This window comes from Lampris incognitus, chromosome 2 (genome assembly GCF_029633865.1).
Source record: "Lampris incognitus isolate fLamInc1 chromosome 2, fLamInc1.hap2, whole genome shotgun sequence".
Lineage (NCBI taxonomy): Eukaryota > Metazoa > Chordata > Actinopteri > Lampriformes > Lampridae > Lampris > Lampris incognitus.
Window position 1 is genome coordinate 29565288 of NC_079212.1, and position 17083 is coordinate 29582370.

General features: G+C 45.2%; 1 protein-coding gene across 1 annotated transcript in view; it reads right to left on the reverse strand.

Moving 5' to 3' along the window:
- phactr3a (phosphatase and actin regulator 3a) overlaps window positions 1-16197 on the reverse strand; it is a 37446-nt gene extending 21249 nt beyond the window's left edge. The window contains exon 1 of the mRNA XM_056299205.1: window positions 16092-16197. Coding sequence (XP_056155180.1) covers window positions 16092-16197 — 106 coding nt within the window. The remainder of the gene's footprint in view (window positions 1-16091) is intronic.
- Between the last annotated feature and the right edge of the window lie 886 nt (window positions 16198-17083).

A 17083-nucleotide genomic window follows, 5' to 3' on the forward strand; every position in this document is an offset into this window, starting at 1 on the left:
TGAAACAATACGAGATTTAGCCTCACGGGACTGATGGGCCCAATTTGCTCTAAACTGCGTCCTTTGCAACGTTATTGTTGCATGTGTATATTGCGATGCCGATTCTGAAACGATATATTGTTCAGCTCCAATGTACACATGGGTATAATCACACACACACACACACACACACACACACACACACACACACACACACACACACACACACACACACACACACACACACACACACACACGCCCTACACATGACATTTCACCCCAGAGGCATCCAGTCTCGTTCTGATAAGATCACCGAGAAAGAAAGCCCTGCTGCAGCCATCAGATCTTTCTAGTGGGCTGTTAATGTTCCCGCTGAAAGTGCCTCTCCTGTCACCCACACAGCAGGCCCCATGCTGAAAAATAGATCTGTCATTACAGCTAGCGCTCCACGCTATCCCGGCAACATAAGACTGCATAACCTCACTACTTACGTTTTGGACCAAGTTCCATCGCAAGAAATCCCATCCCCCTCTCTAATCAAGTAATTGAGGTCTTGATTCAGCCTGTCCATGTTGGGACAATCTCAGCAATCCATCACATTAGTCCACCAACTGCCAGAGTCCAATGGACTCACTCAGCACCTTCTCCTAGCCTCACAAGTGCTGCTTGGGAGAGATTTACCTCCTTACAGATACTTTTAATTACCAAAGCATACCTTAAGATCTTGCTGACTGAAAAGTGGCAGATGCCCAAGGGAGACCGGTCTTCCTGACCATAAGCTTATCATTTTGATCCTTCATCAGCCAAGCTGGCCGACCACAAACACACATTTTAAAGAAAAGTTCCCGAAGAAGACGCTGAAATCCCACTTGCTCACTCTGTCTCTTAATCTAGACTGTGCCATTGGCTCACTAAACTGGTTGTAAATGTAAGCGGTCTCGGATAATCATCAAAAAAAAAAAAGAAAAAAAAAGGCTGTGTCTCATAAGCACGAGTACAAGTGACTGGGGTGTGGGTACTTTTAACCAGTGAAGCCAGTTATAGACTCAGGGTCAGGTGGGTGTACGATGGTGTGTAATTCATTCCTGTAATTTCCACTGATTTAGGTCAGTGCCTAAAACATCTATATTAAGCATGGTGGGCATTCACATGACAGCATGAGTGTAATGGTGAGAAAGTGAGAGATGGAGAGAGAGATAGAGGAGAGAGAGGAGAGAGAGGAGTATGTGAAAGTGAGTATTCTGTGCGCCCCTTCTGTGTGTGTGAGAGAGTGAGAGTGAGCGTGAGAGAGAGAGAGAGTGTGTGTGTGTGTGGTGAAAGAGGGAGAGTGAACATTTGTTTTTGAGTGTGTCAGTGTGTGCGAGATATGAAAGTGAGCAAGGGAGAGAGAGAGAGAGAGAGAGAGAGAGAGAGAGAGAGAGAGAGAGAGAGAGAGAGAGAGAGAGAGTGTCTGTGTGTGTGTGTGTGCGTGTGTGTTTGTTTGTGTGTGTGTGTGAATTTTTCTACGAGTGTATGTTTGTGTTCACGTGCACTGGATTGCCGATGGCTCCTTTCCATAGGGCCTCCTCCACTCTACGGGGAAGAAAGCGCACCTCGTGGTCTCCAGGCAGAAAGCAACGGGAGGTGCATAGAAGAACAGCGCAAACCACCACTGTTAGCTTTGTAGACTGAGCAGCTCCAACAAGTCCCAGCAGTATGGGTACTCTCTCTTATTTGGATTCACTCAGTTATATCAGCCATGACAGTCGTGGGCAGACTTGTTGTAATAGTCTAAAGCAGTAGCTAGCCGGGAGGTTAAAAAAGAAAAGAAAAAAGAAGACATCAGTGAATTGTGTCTGAGTGTTCACATGTCGTAGTGGTCTCTCGAAAGGGAGATCCGAATGTGGCGTACGCTGTTTTGATGATATGTCTGATTTCATTGCCGTTTATCATCAAAATGTCACTTCTTGTGCACAAAAACACAAAGCCTGCCCCATGTGCTGGCCCTCAAACTGATCTCATCCAGACGAGCTGTACAGAGGCCAGCAGCTTAGCTTGTGAAGCCAGAACATACTGACAAGATCCTGCGTGCCAACTGTCCACTAACCTCATTTGCCTCATGGCTCCATCCATAAACTTAGATCAGACGTCAAATGCTTGGTCATGTTTATCGTTATACCGCGCGTAATGACCCTATCAATAACCACCTCGTGCATGTCTTGTAGAACATGCTGAGGACATGTAGGGATACATGCACACTGCACACTTCCAAGGCTATCCATGATTTTCTATCAAAAGATTCAGGAAAACAAGATAATATGCGTTATGATGGAATTGACCTAGCTCCATATGAATACAGCTTAAATAGGGCTATGACTTATAGACTAAATGATAGATCCAAGAAATGCCACCTCCATCATCGTCATCACTGATTTCCAGTTTAAGGATTTCACAAAGGCAGAGCTAAAGCACAACAGTGCGATAGGAGTTGAGCCAGCACAGCAGGCTAGTTTGCATATCTCTTAATAGAAATGTCGGGGAAAAGAAAATAAATTTTTGTCTTAAAAAAAGACTTCAGTATTACCTTTTAAAGTTGAATCTGCTCTCTGGTAATGTTTAGTTTGTCGGCGAGTGCGCTGAGGGCGGGTGGGTGTCAGGGTGGGACACAGGAAGGCTGCCTGTGAATGGCTGCTACCCGATTGCACAGTCACGTTTACTGAGGTCAGTCTGTCCACAGGTTTTTGTGAAGAAGCTGTGTGCTAAAGGAAGGGTTATATGGACATCGCGTGGTGGAATACCCATGAGTTGGGCCACATCATGGACAACGGTGCAAGTGGTTGTCGCTAGAAGTCACTGTATATTAGTCATGACCACAAGCGATGCACCACAGGTGTTACCAAAAAACAAACAAAAGCCAAAAGCCAGGGCCGTGTTGGCTGGCTGGGTGTTAAGAGGTCAGGTTGTAATGGCAGTTTTAACTGAGTCCGGTTGCAGCCTGTGACTAACATAGGATTAGTGTCTGGATCTTTACATCGAGCTTCCCTTAATAAACGGTTATCAGCGAGCAAAGGGGGGCAGGGGGGGGCCTGCTGCTGGATCAAGAACCAAGTTGAGTCCATGCATTTGCATTCCAGGCGAGACGTATCCTTTACCCCGGCCACGGCCCCTTAGGATTCAGCAGGCCTACCGCAATCTGAGCGCGGCGCTGACCACGGTGCTGAAAATCCATTCTGCTCTACACAGTACTCTCTCTAACCGTCCACTCGACCCCCCCCCCCTCTCAAACAGGTGCTCCGGCCCACACAAGTGCTCCCACTTGGCCATCCAAGAGGGAAAATGAATAGCTCCAATTCATTTCGCTTTTTACTACCGAATTCCTTCTGATATTGTCATCTGATCTGTCTTTTATATTTAATTTACTCTCTCTGGGGAGATGCTGGCGGAGATGTTCAATAAAGTTCAAGTGTAAGTGCCTATCAAACCAACAGTTGCTATAAAAGAGGGCCATTCCCAACTCTCTCTCTCTCTCTCTCTCTCTCTCTCTCTCTCTCTCTCTCTCTCTCTCTCTCTCTCTCTCTCTCTCTCTCTCTCTCTCTCTCTCTCTCTCTCTCTCTCTCTCTCTCTCTCTCTCTCTCTCTCTCTCTCTCTGTCTGTCTGTCTGTCTCTCTCCCCCTCCACCCTGCTGCAGTGGATCTTGCTGCTGACAACACCACAGTGGTGTGCAGTCAGTCTGCCTCCCCACACCTCGCCTGCCTCAGGCACACAGCCTTTTCCCTATTCCCACCTTCAATACCCCACCTCTACTCTCTAGCACCCCCATGCCACCCACCACCATCCTTGTGTTTTTCCTGTCCCAGAGGCAAACATTTTGTGGTGATTGTGTCCCCACATCATCTATCACTCACAGAATCTCAAGGGTGAGATTCTGTGAGTGGGAGGGACCCTACACTTACTACAGGATTAGTATGGAGAGAAACTTTGTGTGTGTGTGTGTGTGTGTGTGTGTGTGTGTGTGTGTGTGTGTGTGTGTGTGTGTGTGTGTGTGTGTGTGTGTGTGTGTGTGTGTGTGCATGTGTGCATGCATGCGTGCACGTGCTTGACTCACCATTGACTTCAGACTCCATGGAAATCTCTTTAACATCAGGAGGCTGCAGGCAACCACCACGTTAACTTCACAAAAGATCACTGAGCTACACAGCACGCCCTGTATTGTGCTCTGGTGGCCCATGCACCAGAGGCCCTATACAACACCTTCTCAGCAGCTGGAACTGCATACCAGAGAATGGGACTGACCATCATCACCCAGATTATCTGACAGATGGGTGCCGCAGCCGCTCACTTCACCCAACAACCTTTACAGCAGAAGAACAACAGCTGACCACTGTTCCTGCCTTCAAATACCCAGGAAGCATATTATCCACCAACTGCGCTATGGACAACAAGATTGAAATCCACCTCAAACAAGCTACAGCATCCTTTGGTTATCTAGGGTGAAAGGTTTTCCCGAACAGCAACCTTAAACTCCACAAGGTGCTTGTATATCAGTCTGTGTCTCCACCTTGCTTTGTGGATCTGAGGCATGGACCATCTACAGCCACCATCTCAGAAACCTGGAGGCCTTCAAAACCAGATGCCTCCAGCAGATCCTTGGCTTCACTTGGAAGAACAGAGTGCAGAAGTGTTGGAGCAGGCATACTGTAGCAGTGTGGAGTCTATCCTGGACCACCATCAACTCAGGTGGCTGGGGCACATTAATACACATGCCCAGCCATAGACTCCCTCACAAAATCCTCTACGGCCAATAACGCTTTGGCCAACGCACAGCTAGTTGACAAAAGAAGCAGTTCAGAGACTAAATTAAGACCCCACTGAAGAGATGTCAGGTCAGCCCAGCTTCAGAGCGTGTGGAGTATATATCAGCGCACACAAACACTACATTGTAAGGTGTACTCCTCCAAGCTCGTTTTTTACATCGCTGGTCTGTAGCTGTAGCTGTGCATCTAGGATCAGACTCTAAAGCCACCAAAGATGCATAAATAGGAGGAGATGCTCATCTTTGGACGTGATGGAAAACAACATGCAAGCAAGCATGTGTGTGTGTGTGAGGGTGTGTGTGTGTGTGTGTGTGTGTGTGTGTGTGTGTGTGTGTGTGTGTGTGTGTGTGTGTGTGTGTGTGTGTGTGTGTGTGTGTGAGATACTTGCTTTCTTGGGACATCCCTGAATGGGGGAGGTTGGAGAAGTGAGTAATAAGATGCATAGAGCTTCCCATACTTCGAGATGGCTTATGGGCATCTACCATATTTCTTTAGCTTTACTTTACTTGGCCAATTAAGAAAAAGGAAATAAATTCTGAGGGGAGCATTAATGGATGGGTTATGATAAAAAGGAAACACAGCCCTCTCTCTGTTTTATCCTATAACGCTTGACTCCTATTACTCCTGTGATGCAGGGGAATTGAGGCTGGTAGATGTAGTTAAAGGCCTTGCATAGCAGACCTGCACACATAGCATTGCAGGCGACACCTTATTGTTAATGGTCTCTCGCAGGCTATCCATCATCCCACTGTAGCCAGTTAGCAGTAAGGACAGCTTCTTGGCTTTCCTTTTTGCAAAAAGCCGCTCCCTCTGCATTGTCTCCTCTCTCAGTTCTGTTTTCCCTCTCCTCCTTTTCCTCTCTCCAACCCCCCACCCCACCTTACCCTGCCCTTTATCTCCATCCCCTTTCCCCTCCCTCTCATTTTCTGTCTTACACAGTTTGTCTCTATTTTACTGTCTTAATGCCTTAGGGAATTTACCTCTTAGCTCCCTACCCTTACAGCATGCTACACCACCCTGAACTCCTTTTAACCTCAGCTGTTGTAGGCTAAATAACTCCATTACCCACTGCCTTAACACAGGGGGGCCCTGACAGGTGTTCAGAGCCGCTCAGGTCCTGGTTCTACGGTCTCCATGGGCCGTCTACTCAACTGGCTGACTGCCTTTTCTCTTCATTCTGGCACATTCCGGCTGAGATATTTTTATGTATTTATTTATTTATTTATTTTCTGTTGCATGAGCCAGCACAGACCTGCCAGTTTTCTGGTACATGGATGCACACACATGGATACACAAGCCGCCAAAACATACAAACGGAAAGGAAAGGTGCACGCGTGCACACACACACACACACACACACACACACACACACACACACACACACACACACACACACACACACACACACACACACACACACACACACACACACACTGACGGCAGCGGTGGTGACACATGGCTCAAACACTCCAAAGTGGCTAATCTGCTCCAACAGCCACAGGGGCCAGCCGTGATGTAGGACCTGTTGTTGTTGTTGTTGTTGTTGTTGTTGTTGTTGTCACTGCTGTGCTATATTTTCATCTACTACTACTACTACTATTTTTGGCTGCTCTCATTAGGGGTCGCCACGGCGGATCATCCGTTTCCATCTCTTTCTGTCTTCTGCATCTTCCTCTGTCACACCAGCCACCTGCATGTCCTCCCTCACCACATCCATAAACCTCCTCTTTGGCCTTCCTCTTTCCCTCTTCCCTGGCAGCTCCATATTCAGCATCCTTCTCCCAATATACCCAGCATCTCTCCTCCACACATGTCCAAGCCATCTCAATCTTGCCTCTCTTGCTTTGTCTCCAAACTGTCCAATCTGAACTGTCCCTCTAATATAATCGTTCCTAATCCTGTCCTTCTTCGTCACTCCCAATGAAAATCTTAGCATCTTCAACTCTGCCACCTCCACCTCCACCTCCTGTCTTTTCATCAGTGCCACTGTCTCCAAACCACATAACTGTGTTATATTTTCATGACCTGCTGAAAGACTGTGAGGTGAGGGCTTCCACAGAGAGAAGAGCTCAACAAGGCATCCAGATGCAGTTTATGCAGACCGTTCAGTTATTACTGGTCTTGGATACAAGATGTGACGGAATAACATTTGGTGGTGGTACGGTTTGGAGATGGCAGATTAGTGGTTTCTTATGAAAAGGCCTCTTTCAACGCTCAGATTGTCTTTGTGGTCACCCAAGGATCAGTGCAGAGAGAAGCAATTGATGCATTGGGTGTATCTCTGAGTCTTACAATTGTGTCACTCTAACAATAATGAGCTTTTTAATGATTGTGCTTTTTTACAGACATCATACTTCACAAAAGTCAGTGCAGATACGCTGAGAGAGTTAACAATAAAATGAATGGAGTAGTGAATGAGCAACATCCTCCTCTTGGACAAGAGGTCTCCATTTAAGATGTGTATCATTGTGTTTGTGCGGATGAGTAAAATCACATAGAAATAAGAGCACATATTTATTTTGGCTGCACAGAAAGCATTCTTCCAGGTACCTGTGTGTGGAGACTGGGCATGGCTGAAACAGGAAATGAATAGCTCCCCTACGGCTACTGCTAACAGGTGGCCTTGACTGGCTCACAGGTCTGTCAAGCTGACCATGAAAGATGACTCTTGATCCGACAGTGGTGGGACAGCTTTGCCTTTAAAATAGCAACTATGCACCTAATTTAGACTATTGGTTTACAACAGTGCAAATGGCCCTTGTAAGGAATCACATGCAGCTATTTTCTGCCCACCAAAGTGGCCGTGTTCTTGTTTATATTTATCTAAATGTCATTATCATCTATCAATGGCTGTCTTCGCCACTATTTATGGATCTAATTTACTACTACTACTTTCGGCTACTCTCGTTAGTGCATGATCTGTTTCCATCTCTTCCTCTCCTCTGCATCTTCCTCTGTCAGGCCAGCCACCTGCATGTCCTCCCTGGCCACAGCCATAAACCTCCTCTTTGGCCTTCCTCTTTTTCTCTTGCCTGGCAGCTCCATCTTCAGCATCCTTCTCCCAATATACCGTGCATCACTCCTCCACGCATGTCCAAACCATCTCAATTTTGCCTGTCTTGCTTTGTCTCCAAACCGTCCAACCGGAGCTGTCCCTCTAATATTCTCATTCCTAATCCTGTCCTTCATCAGTCCAAATGAAAATTTTAGCATCTTCAACTCTGCCACCTCCAGCTCCGCCTCCTGTCTTTTCGCCAGTGCAACCATCTCCAAACCGTATAACATAGCTGGTCTCACTACCAACTTGTAAACCTTCCCTTAAACTCTTGCTGGTACCCTTCTGTCACAAATCACTCCTGACACTCTTCTCCATCCACTCCATCCTGCCTGCACTCTCGTCTTCACCTCTCTTCCACACTCCCCACTTACTTTGAACAGTTGACCCCAAGTATTTAAACTCATACACCACTTATTTATGAATCTAATACTTATTTATCTACCATACTATCATCCATCCATCCATCAATTTACTATTGTATACCCACCTGCAACATTTTCAACACAATCAAGCTCACAATACTTTTCCTGTGACTAAACAGGGAGTTGTGGCCATGGTCTTTTCAGTGAACCGCACAAGTGATAAGTCACTTCCTGACTGTGGCTCATCAATTACCCTGGCAAGGCATAAAGAGCTAGTGTGGCATGGATCACCCCTCCTGGGCCAGCGGCTGCTGAGGTGAGGGCACACACCAGAGCCACAACAACGGGCCATGCCTGCAAGGCCAATAGCGAATGGAAGGGGGGAGGTGATATATGTGACAGAAGAGTCAACCAATGATAAAAGGGAGAACGTGCAAGAACCAATGAGAGTGATGTTGATGAGGTGGGAGACAAAGGCCAATGGTCGAAAGGTAGATGAACTAGTGCAGTTAGATAAGGCATCTGTCAAGGAGAAAGGAACTAAAACAAGAGATTGAATGACTAAGCTGCTGGTGAGAGTTATACAGTAGACAAACAGACAGACAGACAGACAGACAGATATATATATATATATATATAGATAGATAGATAGATAGATAGATAGATAGATAGATAGATAGATAGATAGATAGATAGATAGATAGATAGATAGATAGATAGATAGATAGATAGATAGATAGATAGATAGATAGATAGATAGATAGATAGAGAGATAGATAGAGAGATAGAGTGATAGAGAGAGAGAGAGAGAGAGAGAGAGAGAGAGAGAGAGAGAGAGAGAGAGAGAGAGAGAGAGAGAGAGAGAGAGAGAGAGAGAGAGAGAGAGAGAGAGAGAGAGCGATGGAGAGATAGATAGATAGATGGATAGATAGATAGAGTAATAGAGAGATAGATAGATAGATGGATAGATAGATAGAGTAATAGAGAGATAGATAGATAGATAGAGCGATAGAGAGATAGAGCGATACAGAGAGAGAGAGAGCGATAGAGAGATGGATAGATAGATAGATAGATAGATAGATAGATAGATAGATAGATAGATAGATAGATAGATAGATAGATAGATAGATAGATAGATAGATAGATAGATAGATAGATAGATAGATAGATAGATAGATAGATAGATAGATAGATAGATAGATAGATAGATAGATAGATAGATAGATAGATAGAGAGCTAGATAGAGAGATAGATAGCTAATAGAATAGAAGGTGTGGATCTCCATCAGTCTAAATGTGGCAGCCTTAACATGAGTTATTTAAAGCACAGTCTGGAGTTTGTTTTAGCAGCCAGCTGGAGTGAGAACCAAGACAGGCCACAGTGAACACAAAGCCGACAAGATATCACAACTGCTGATATATATAATCTGTAGAGCCACAGGTCTCTTTCATAAAAACGTAATGAGATTCCCTCACATCGCACCCACTAAAACCATATCAACCGACTTTCCTCGGTCTCAGGAGAAAGGTCCCAGACAACATGATGACTGGGTAAGGAATGCTCTCACAGTGGATGGCAGGCTAAAGGTCTTAGTCTTGTATTCAGTACTTCTGTATTTAGTAGGGCTGGGTTAAGGTTAGAACCTGTGTCAGCAAGCAACCTTGCTCAAGCGTCCTTGAGCAAGGCATCTATTCCCTGCCAGCTGCAGGAAATCGCATGTTGTAGCTGACCTCTGACCTCAGTGGAAGGTTGAAAGTGAAAAAGAGAGTTGGCCTACAGGAACCAGCCAATCAAGAATCTTGCCCTTATGGTTATTATTTTCTTTTTACCATTTGTCCAGTTTGAATTATGACCATTCCCAGATAAATCGTCCTAATCTTGTTCTTCCATACATGGTTACAGGGACTCCGTGCTTAACCAGAAATCAGAGTGACAAAATTTGTTTTTTTTTCTTCCTTGATTGCACAAAGTGAAGCATCAAAGTACAACGGCAGGAAAAAGACGCACCGTGGCGTCACTTCCAGCTTTTCTCTGTCGCTCACTTCCACACCATTGACTGCCACATTACTGGGAGAACAACAAAGCCCCTTTTTGCTCGGAGCCTGTCAGCTCCAGGTTGGTGTAAGGGCTCTGCATTGTAAGAATCCTTCCACTTGGCTAATTGCCACCGTGCCATCTCCCACCGCCAGCCTCTTCACTTCAGGCCTCCGAGGTCTGTTTCTCTCCTCACTCCTTTCTACCCATCTTTCCCACACGAAAGGGGTTTAATTTCCTTATTCAGAGCCTCTGAACTCTGAATAGCAAGGCAGAGAGGATGCATCGAGGGGTGAGAGAGGTAATTGCGTGCGGAGAGAATGTTTTGGAATAGAAATGAAAGTGAATCTGGTAAGGAAAACGCAAATGTATGCACGTGTGAATTAAGTATACTGTAATTTTCCTTTTCCATGCATGTTTGACTCTAAAGTTTGTGTTTGAGTGCCTTGCACTGTGTATGCATGGGACAAGCAACCTGTCATCCTACCTCATCTTAAAAAAAAAATCAATCTTTTCACAATTAGAGACATAATGCACATCTCTGATCTTCTAACCCTTAAAAGGAACCAGAAGACTGTATGCGGTTCTCAGAACGAGGATCTCATTGCCATCACAAGGTTTTGAGTAAAGATAAAGAGGACGAGGCATCTTTCACATCCCCCCTCTAATACATGGTGGGTCTTTCAGCCTGGGGTGCAAAATCAATGTCAGGTATTCGTGTTATCGCCTCTCGAAACACTTTTTTTTACAGACCGGCTTTTATATATAGTCTATCCTTCCACATTACGTAAAGGAAGCCCTGCATACTCAGACTTTTTGTATATAACGTACATGATAAACAAAGCTTCCTTCAATCGGTACCACATTTATGTAAGGCCACTCTGAGTCAGAATTTCCCTATTTATTCATCAAGGTCTGAACAAAAAGAGAGACATTACCCAGAATACTTGCTGTTTGAGTGAGTCACTGTCAGGCAGGGCTCAGTAACAGCCTTGAGAGGGTTTATTAACGCTTTGTTCATCAAGGAGCTCCTCTGGTACCTGCTCTACTCAAAGGTGTGCTGATGCTGATGATCTCAGATCACAGTGGATTACTCAGGTGTCAGCATGATTGGTGGCAAAGGATGAAACCGCTGAAAGACATTGTCCAGGATTTCAGAGCTGGCCTTCCTGGAAAGAGTCCTTTGACCTGATGACCCAGGATGAGGCCTCCACGCCAGCAAGGTCTCCTTTTATGCTGAGGTGTCCTTAAAGGGACACAATCACGATTTTTGACATGACCTCTCTTTATATATGCTGTAGGCGTAACGCTCCATTAGCAGCCATGATATGGAGCAGTCTTCTGTTTGGCTCTGAAATGTCGACAAAATCGAGCGGAAAGGTGTCTACTGGTGACGTTGCCGGCAGACAATCAGTAATTATGAAAACCTGCTTCCTGGTTTGCCAACAAGCTGCATTGTATAAGAAAATGAGAATAACAATACAGCTGAATATAACAATGTTATTTGTATTTTTTTGACACAGATGTATGTCACATTGTAATTCACATTTTCTTATAAAATGCAGACTATCAGCAAGCCAGGAAGTACATTTACACATTCACAGACTGGCTGCCAGTGTGACATCACCGGTTGACACAATTTCGGTGGTATTTCAGAGACATGCAGGAAACTATTTGTTGTTGTGGCTGCCAGTGGAGTGTTATCCTGGAAACATATTTGTAGAGATAATGTTGAAAACTGTTATTGTTTCCCTTTGAGCACCTCACTGACTGTACCAGCTGCAGAAACATTGCTTTATAGTAGTAGCATAGCAGTTTCTAACCATGTGCCACTGAGGCCCCAGTGTAGTTTGTGGGCTATGCAGGTTTGCATCCTAAACTGAGCACTGTATCAGCTGACTTAACAGGTAAATCAGCCTTTAAACCGATAGGTAATCAATGACCCAGTTTACACTTGGTTTTAAAATGCAGTTTTTAGGGTCTGCAGTGGTGTAGCGGTCTAAGCATTGGCTTTGTGTCGATGCAGTTGCCCACTGGGGACCGGGGTTCGCGCCCCGGTCTCGTCAGATCCGACTATGGCCGGATTCGATGAAGCAGCAATAATTGGCAATGCTGTCTTTGGGAGGGGGGCGGAGTCGGCTTGTGTTCGTCACATGAATGCGTCTCTGGGTGTGTCAGAAAAAGCAGTGGTTTGGCCTGGATTCGCCTTGTCATGAAAGTGGCGAGGCGTCTCCTTCGAGACTGCCGGCCGGAGAGATGCAGTTGGCAAATGCATGCAGTACGAGGGTGGGTGTTTGAATTAGAAAAGGGAGCGGTTGGCCACTAAATTGGGAGAAAAAGGGAAAAATCAGAAATAAATTTAGAAAAAAAATGTGTTTTTTGCGATCGGATCACAAGTGGACAACGCTAAATACAAGTGTAAACGACCACCAAATTTTTTTGTGAACCGGTTACTCAAACCACTTGCCGAGGGTGTCTGGGACGCATTTGACCACATATCTTTTGTAGTGTAAATGCTAATGCATCCTGACGCATCCCCAACAAGGACATAACAAGAAATCTTCTTCTTCTTTGTAATGAAATCTGATCACAAGTGGTCAGCAAGATGCATTTGGAGACGCATGATAAACACAGGTGTAAATGGCGATGTGTTTCGCTGTCCACTTGTGATCCAATCACTCAAAATGCAATTTAAAACCAAGTGTAAACAGGGTCAATGTCATCCGCTGGTGTGATGTTTGGGTTAGAATGAAACCGACAGGCGACTCTTAGTAGCACATGGTTGGGAGCCACTGATGCTGACCGGCTGCTCTGACCTCCTTGGATTGCAAAGCTAGAATCCCCATATGCTGAGCAAAGACATGCATGTGAGGGTTAATACTCCTGTCTGTGCCCCTGACAAAGACAATAGGAAAAGAAGAACTGGAGTTGGTCCCTGGGCACTACATTGCAGCTGCCCACTGCTCCTAGCATAGGATGGGTTAAATGCAGAAAAGGAATTTCCTTGTATGTAGTATGTATGAACAGTGACAAATAATAAAGTGTGTGTCTGATCAATACATTTTTAAAGTTTTGCCTCAAGTTTTGATGATTTAAATGAAACCCAGGTGTAACAGAATGCACAAAAGGAAAAGTAATATTGAACTACATCTGCCTTACTGGAAGGCAAATTGTATGTTTACAGAAACATTGTGCATTATTGACGGTCAATGAATCAGCATGGTGGCCCAGTGTTTAGCACTGTTGCCTCACAGCAAGAAGGTCCTGGGTTCGAACCCCAGGCCCTTTCTGTGTGGAGCTTGCATGTCCTCCTCATGTCTGTGTGGGTTTCCTCCGGGTGCTCCGGTTTCCTCCCACCATCAAAAAGACATGCATGTTAGGGTTAATACTCGTGCCTGTGCCCATGAGCAAGGCAATGGCAAGAAGAACTGGAGTTGGTCGTCAAGCGCTGCACGGACACTGCCCACTGCTCCTCACACACTACAGTGTGTGTTGGGATGGGTTAAATGCAGAGGATGACTTTCCCCATGGGGATTGATAAAGTACATCTTATCTCATCTTATCAATAGTGCCCCAGTTCAAATACACCTGATGTGTAGCTGCTTATTAGGGTTAAATCATGATTAGTATGTAACCCTCTCCAAACATCACAGCCAAATCCTCACTGCTGGTGTCTATCTAAGGTGTGCACAAATACTTCAGTATGGCATAGAAAAGCCTCTGGAGTGGAGCCCGGGGGACAGTCTCATCTGGGCACTCTCCTTGTCTGCTGTGTCCTCACCGGGTCATTACCTTGTCCAACACTCTGTGCTGACTAAGTGGGACTTTGAGCGAAAGTGATATTTTATTAGTGGGGGAATCTGAAGGGCCCTTTCCTGAGCAAACTAATTGGGGGGTTTTATACCGCCACTCCTGTTGTCAGACTTATGTTCCCTGACCAGCCATAACACAATATAGCCCTTTATCAGATGCGGTGCTCCAAGAGGACATCTCCAATCACAGCTGCGCAAAGTGAACTGTGGGAATAAAAGGGTATGGCAGTGGTAAGAGGAAACATCGCCCCTGATTTCAAGTGACGGTCAACTGTGGCTGCTGTCTCTCTCCCTGTTCCTATTGAGCTTCTCTCTCAGCTGTGAAGAGAGTGGATAAATACAGTTTCAGCCTCTGCTGCTGTTAAGGGCCACTGTGTCGGGGGGGGGGGGGACAACCCTTAGTAATCCTCTGGTAGAGACTGGTGCCCCAGAAGCTGGCAGACGCTGATGGCCCACAAAGAGATGGTGGACAGTGTGTACTTTGGGTCACCAGACACTGTCACTGTCCTTGTCAATGACAACTGTTATTACTGTCTTTCATCACAGAGCTACACTGATGCATGCATAAGCAATATTCCCATTAAACAACATTGTTTGCTGTATGATATTCGAGTATGAAAGACAGGTAATACTCTCTGATGGCATCAGCATTCACTGTCAGGGCGGCTGATCAGTCCAGGTGCTAGTTTGTTTAATCAGGTGTATCATGGCCCCAGTGGTACGTCATCACATCCACATACATGTGAGCTCGTCCAGCCATATAGGTCTTACAATCAGCAAGAGCCCATTAGAAATGTGCTAAGGGCCACTGATGAGTGCCGACATGTGTGATTCTCAGGGATGAGAAAAATATAGACCTTGTTAGTGCAATGTGAATGACATTGTTTCGCTGAGAGTTTTTTTCTTTCTTTCTGAATCATCCTTCCATGTGCGTAAAACTCTCCATACGTGGGAAGAGGCAGTAAATGGTCTAAAACCCACACAGCACCCTCATAAACAAGCCTCCTAAACAAAATCAGTGCCATTATTTTTGAAGGATTGTGATCTGAGCATGAAATGCAACGTTTGAAGGCTAAAAAACGGGAAATACACCAAAAATGACATGAGACGTACAGTATGTGCACACAGTCAATAAAAAAAAAATTTAAAAATTGATACAGGCGCTGCTTCCTGGTCACTACTGGTGGAAGATGAATTCATTATTACTTATGCATTATGGATGATGGACCAGTAAGAGATAAACAAGGTGTCCATGTTGAAAAGCACACCTGCACGATCTACTCTGCAATAGTGAATAGATTTCCTGTGAGCTGTCTGCATGGCTACACCGATCTGAAGGCCCCTGCATCTATACATCACATGGACAGCAGGGAAATTGATTATAACACTGTGACCTGCTCAGCATGCCATCCACTTGACGCTGTCTGTGCGCAATGACTAGGCAAGGCACACACACAAAAAAGAAAAAAAAGATATATGCAAGGTATACCAAAAGTCAAAACCTATAAGATTTCTAAAGGATGGTGTCTATAAGAGACTGGCGAGGTAATAGTACGTCTAGACATTAAGCGTGAAGTGATGGACCAAGCCACATGCTCATGATGATAAGTATGCGCGTAAAATAAAAAAAAATAAAAAAAGGGGGGTATATTAATAGATGAACGTTATGGTGCATCATGATAACAGTATCGCCTAATTGATGGTTTAAAATCTGTAGCTACTTGTAGCCACGACAGCCAGGCGGGTGTGCAGCATCATAACGCGTAAATGTGGAGGGCCATATGCGTCCATTCAAGAAAAGGCTGATCCGGGATATGGCACATTACTTTTCCCACTTTGCATCCTCCACGTTGCAGCTTAACAGCCCACCTATATTTTCTTTACAAGCCTCGATGCATACGCACTAATTGTCCCTTTCGTGTCCCAATATCCCACCGGGCATGAAAGGATGCATTTTGGAAACGGCTGCATCGCAAAAAAAAAAAAAAAATGAAAATCTGCAGCCTACGGCAAAGGCTATAGGAGTATCCAGACAATAAAACGCATCTCTTACCTGTGCTGTGCACTAAATCAATCCCGGATTCGGTGAGTATGTTCGGGTCACTTTGGGATCTGCCTCGTTGCAGAACACAGCCATCCATTCCATCCGACGTAGCCATGCGGGACACAGCACAGGAATCCGTAATAAAATATTGAAAAAGCTCCCAACCGGAGGCAGGCGAGGTCAGGAGCAAGCAGCGAGCTTGTGCCGTTATAATTCGCTCTGACAACAGCTTTGAGCATCTACCGGAGAGCCATGGCCGTGCACATACTCCCCGGTTACGGTTCTGTGCGTGCGTGTGTGTGTGTCTGGGCCGTGCGTGCGCGCCGATGTGTGGATGTGGGAGGGGTGAAATGCCCCCCGATGATGCCCGTCTGTGTCCAGCGACATACGAAACGCAAATAACCCGTCCATCTATGTTATACTTAAGGGACAGGTTTGGATATCACCGGTGCCCTGACGAAATGTCAAAGCCTCCATGCCGATCCCGTCTTTGCGTCGTTTTTTTTATGGCGTCAAATTGATAGGCTTGGGTATTTCTAGGCTGCAGGGAGGGTGTGTGCGATGCCCAGACTGACGTGTCCAAGCGTGATAGACAGCGATAAATGAATCGAGAAATTATATGACATAGCCTAATTGGTTAATTAGATAATAGATTGTGACATTTGGGCCGGTCGGCTGTAGTCCAATAAGCATTTTAGAGAGGTATGTTTGTTGTGTTTGCCCTGTTCAGCATAGGACATACTTAAAGGGTATTCATAAACTTACAACTTGCTTATTATCGGTGACAACAGAGGGACAGCCTACTCATGGACCCATAGCAGCTCTGATTTGTGCTACCACACTTCCATATGTTTTCAATTTGTTCCAGATCTCTGTAAAATAGACCCTAGCAGAATTTATAGTTTATCTATCAAATATTTACCAAGGATACGTTTGTTCAATTATTTTGAGTAAAATGTGGCTTATGTTGTCAGATCGTAAACCAGCGCCTATCATATTTA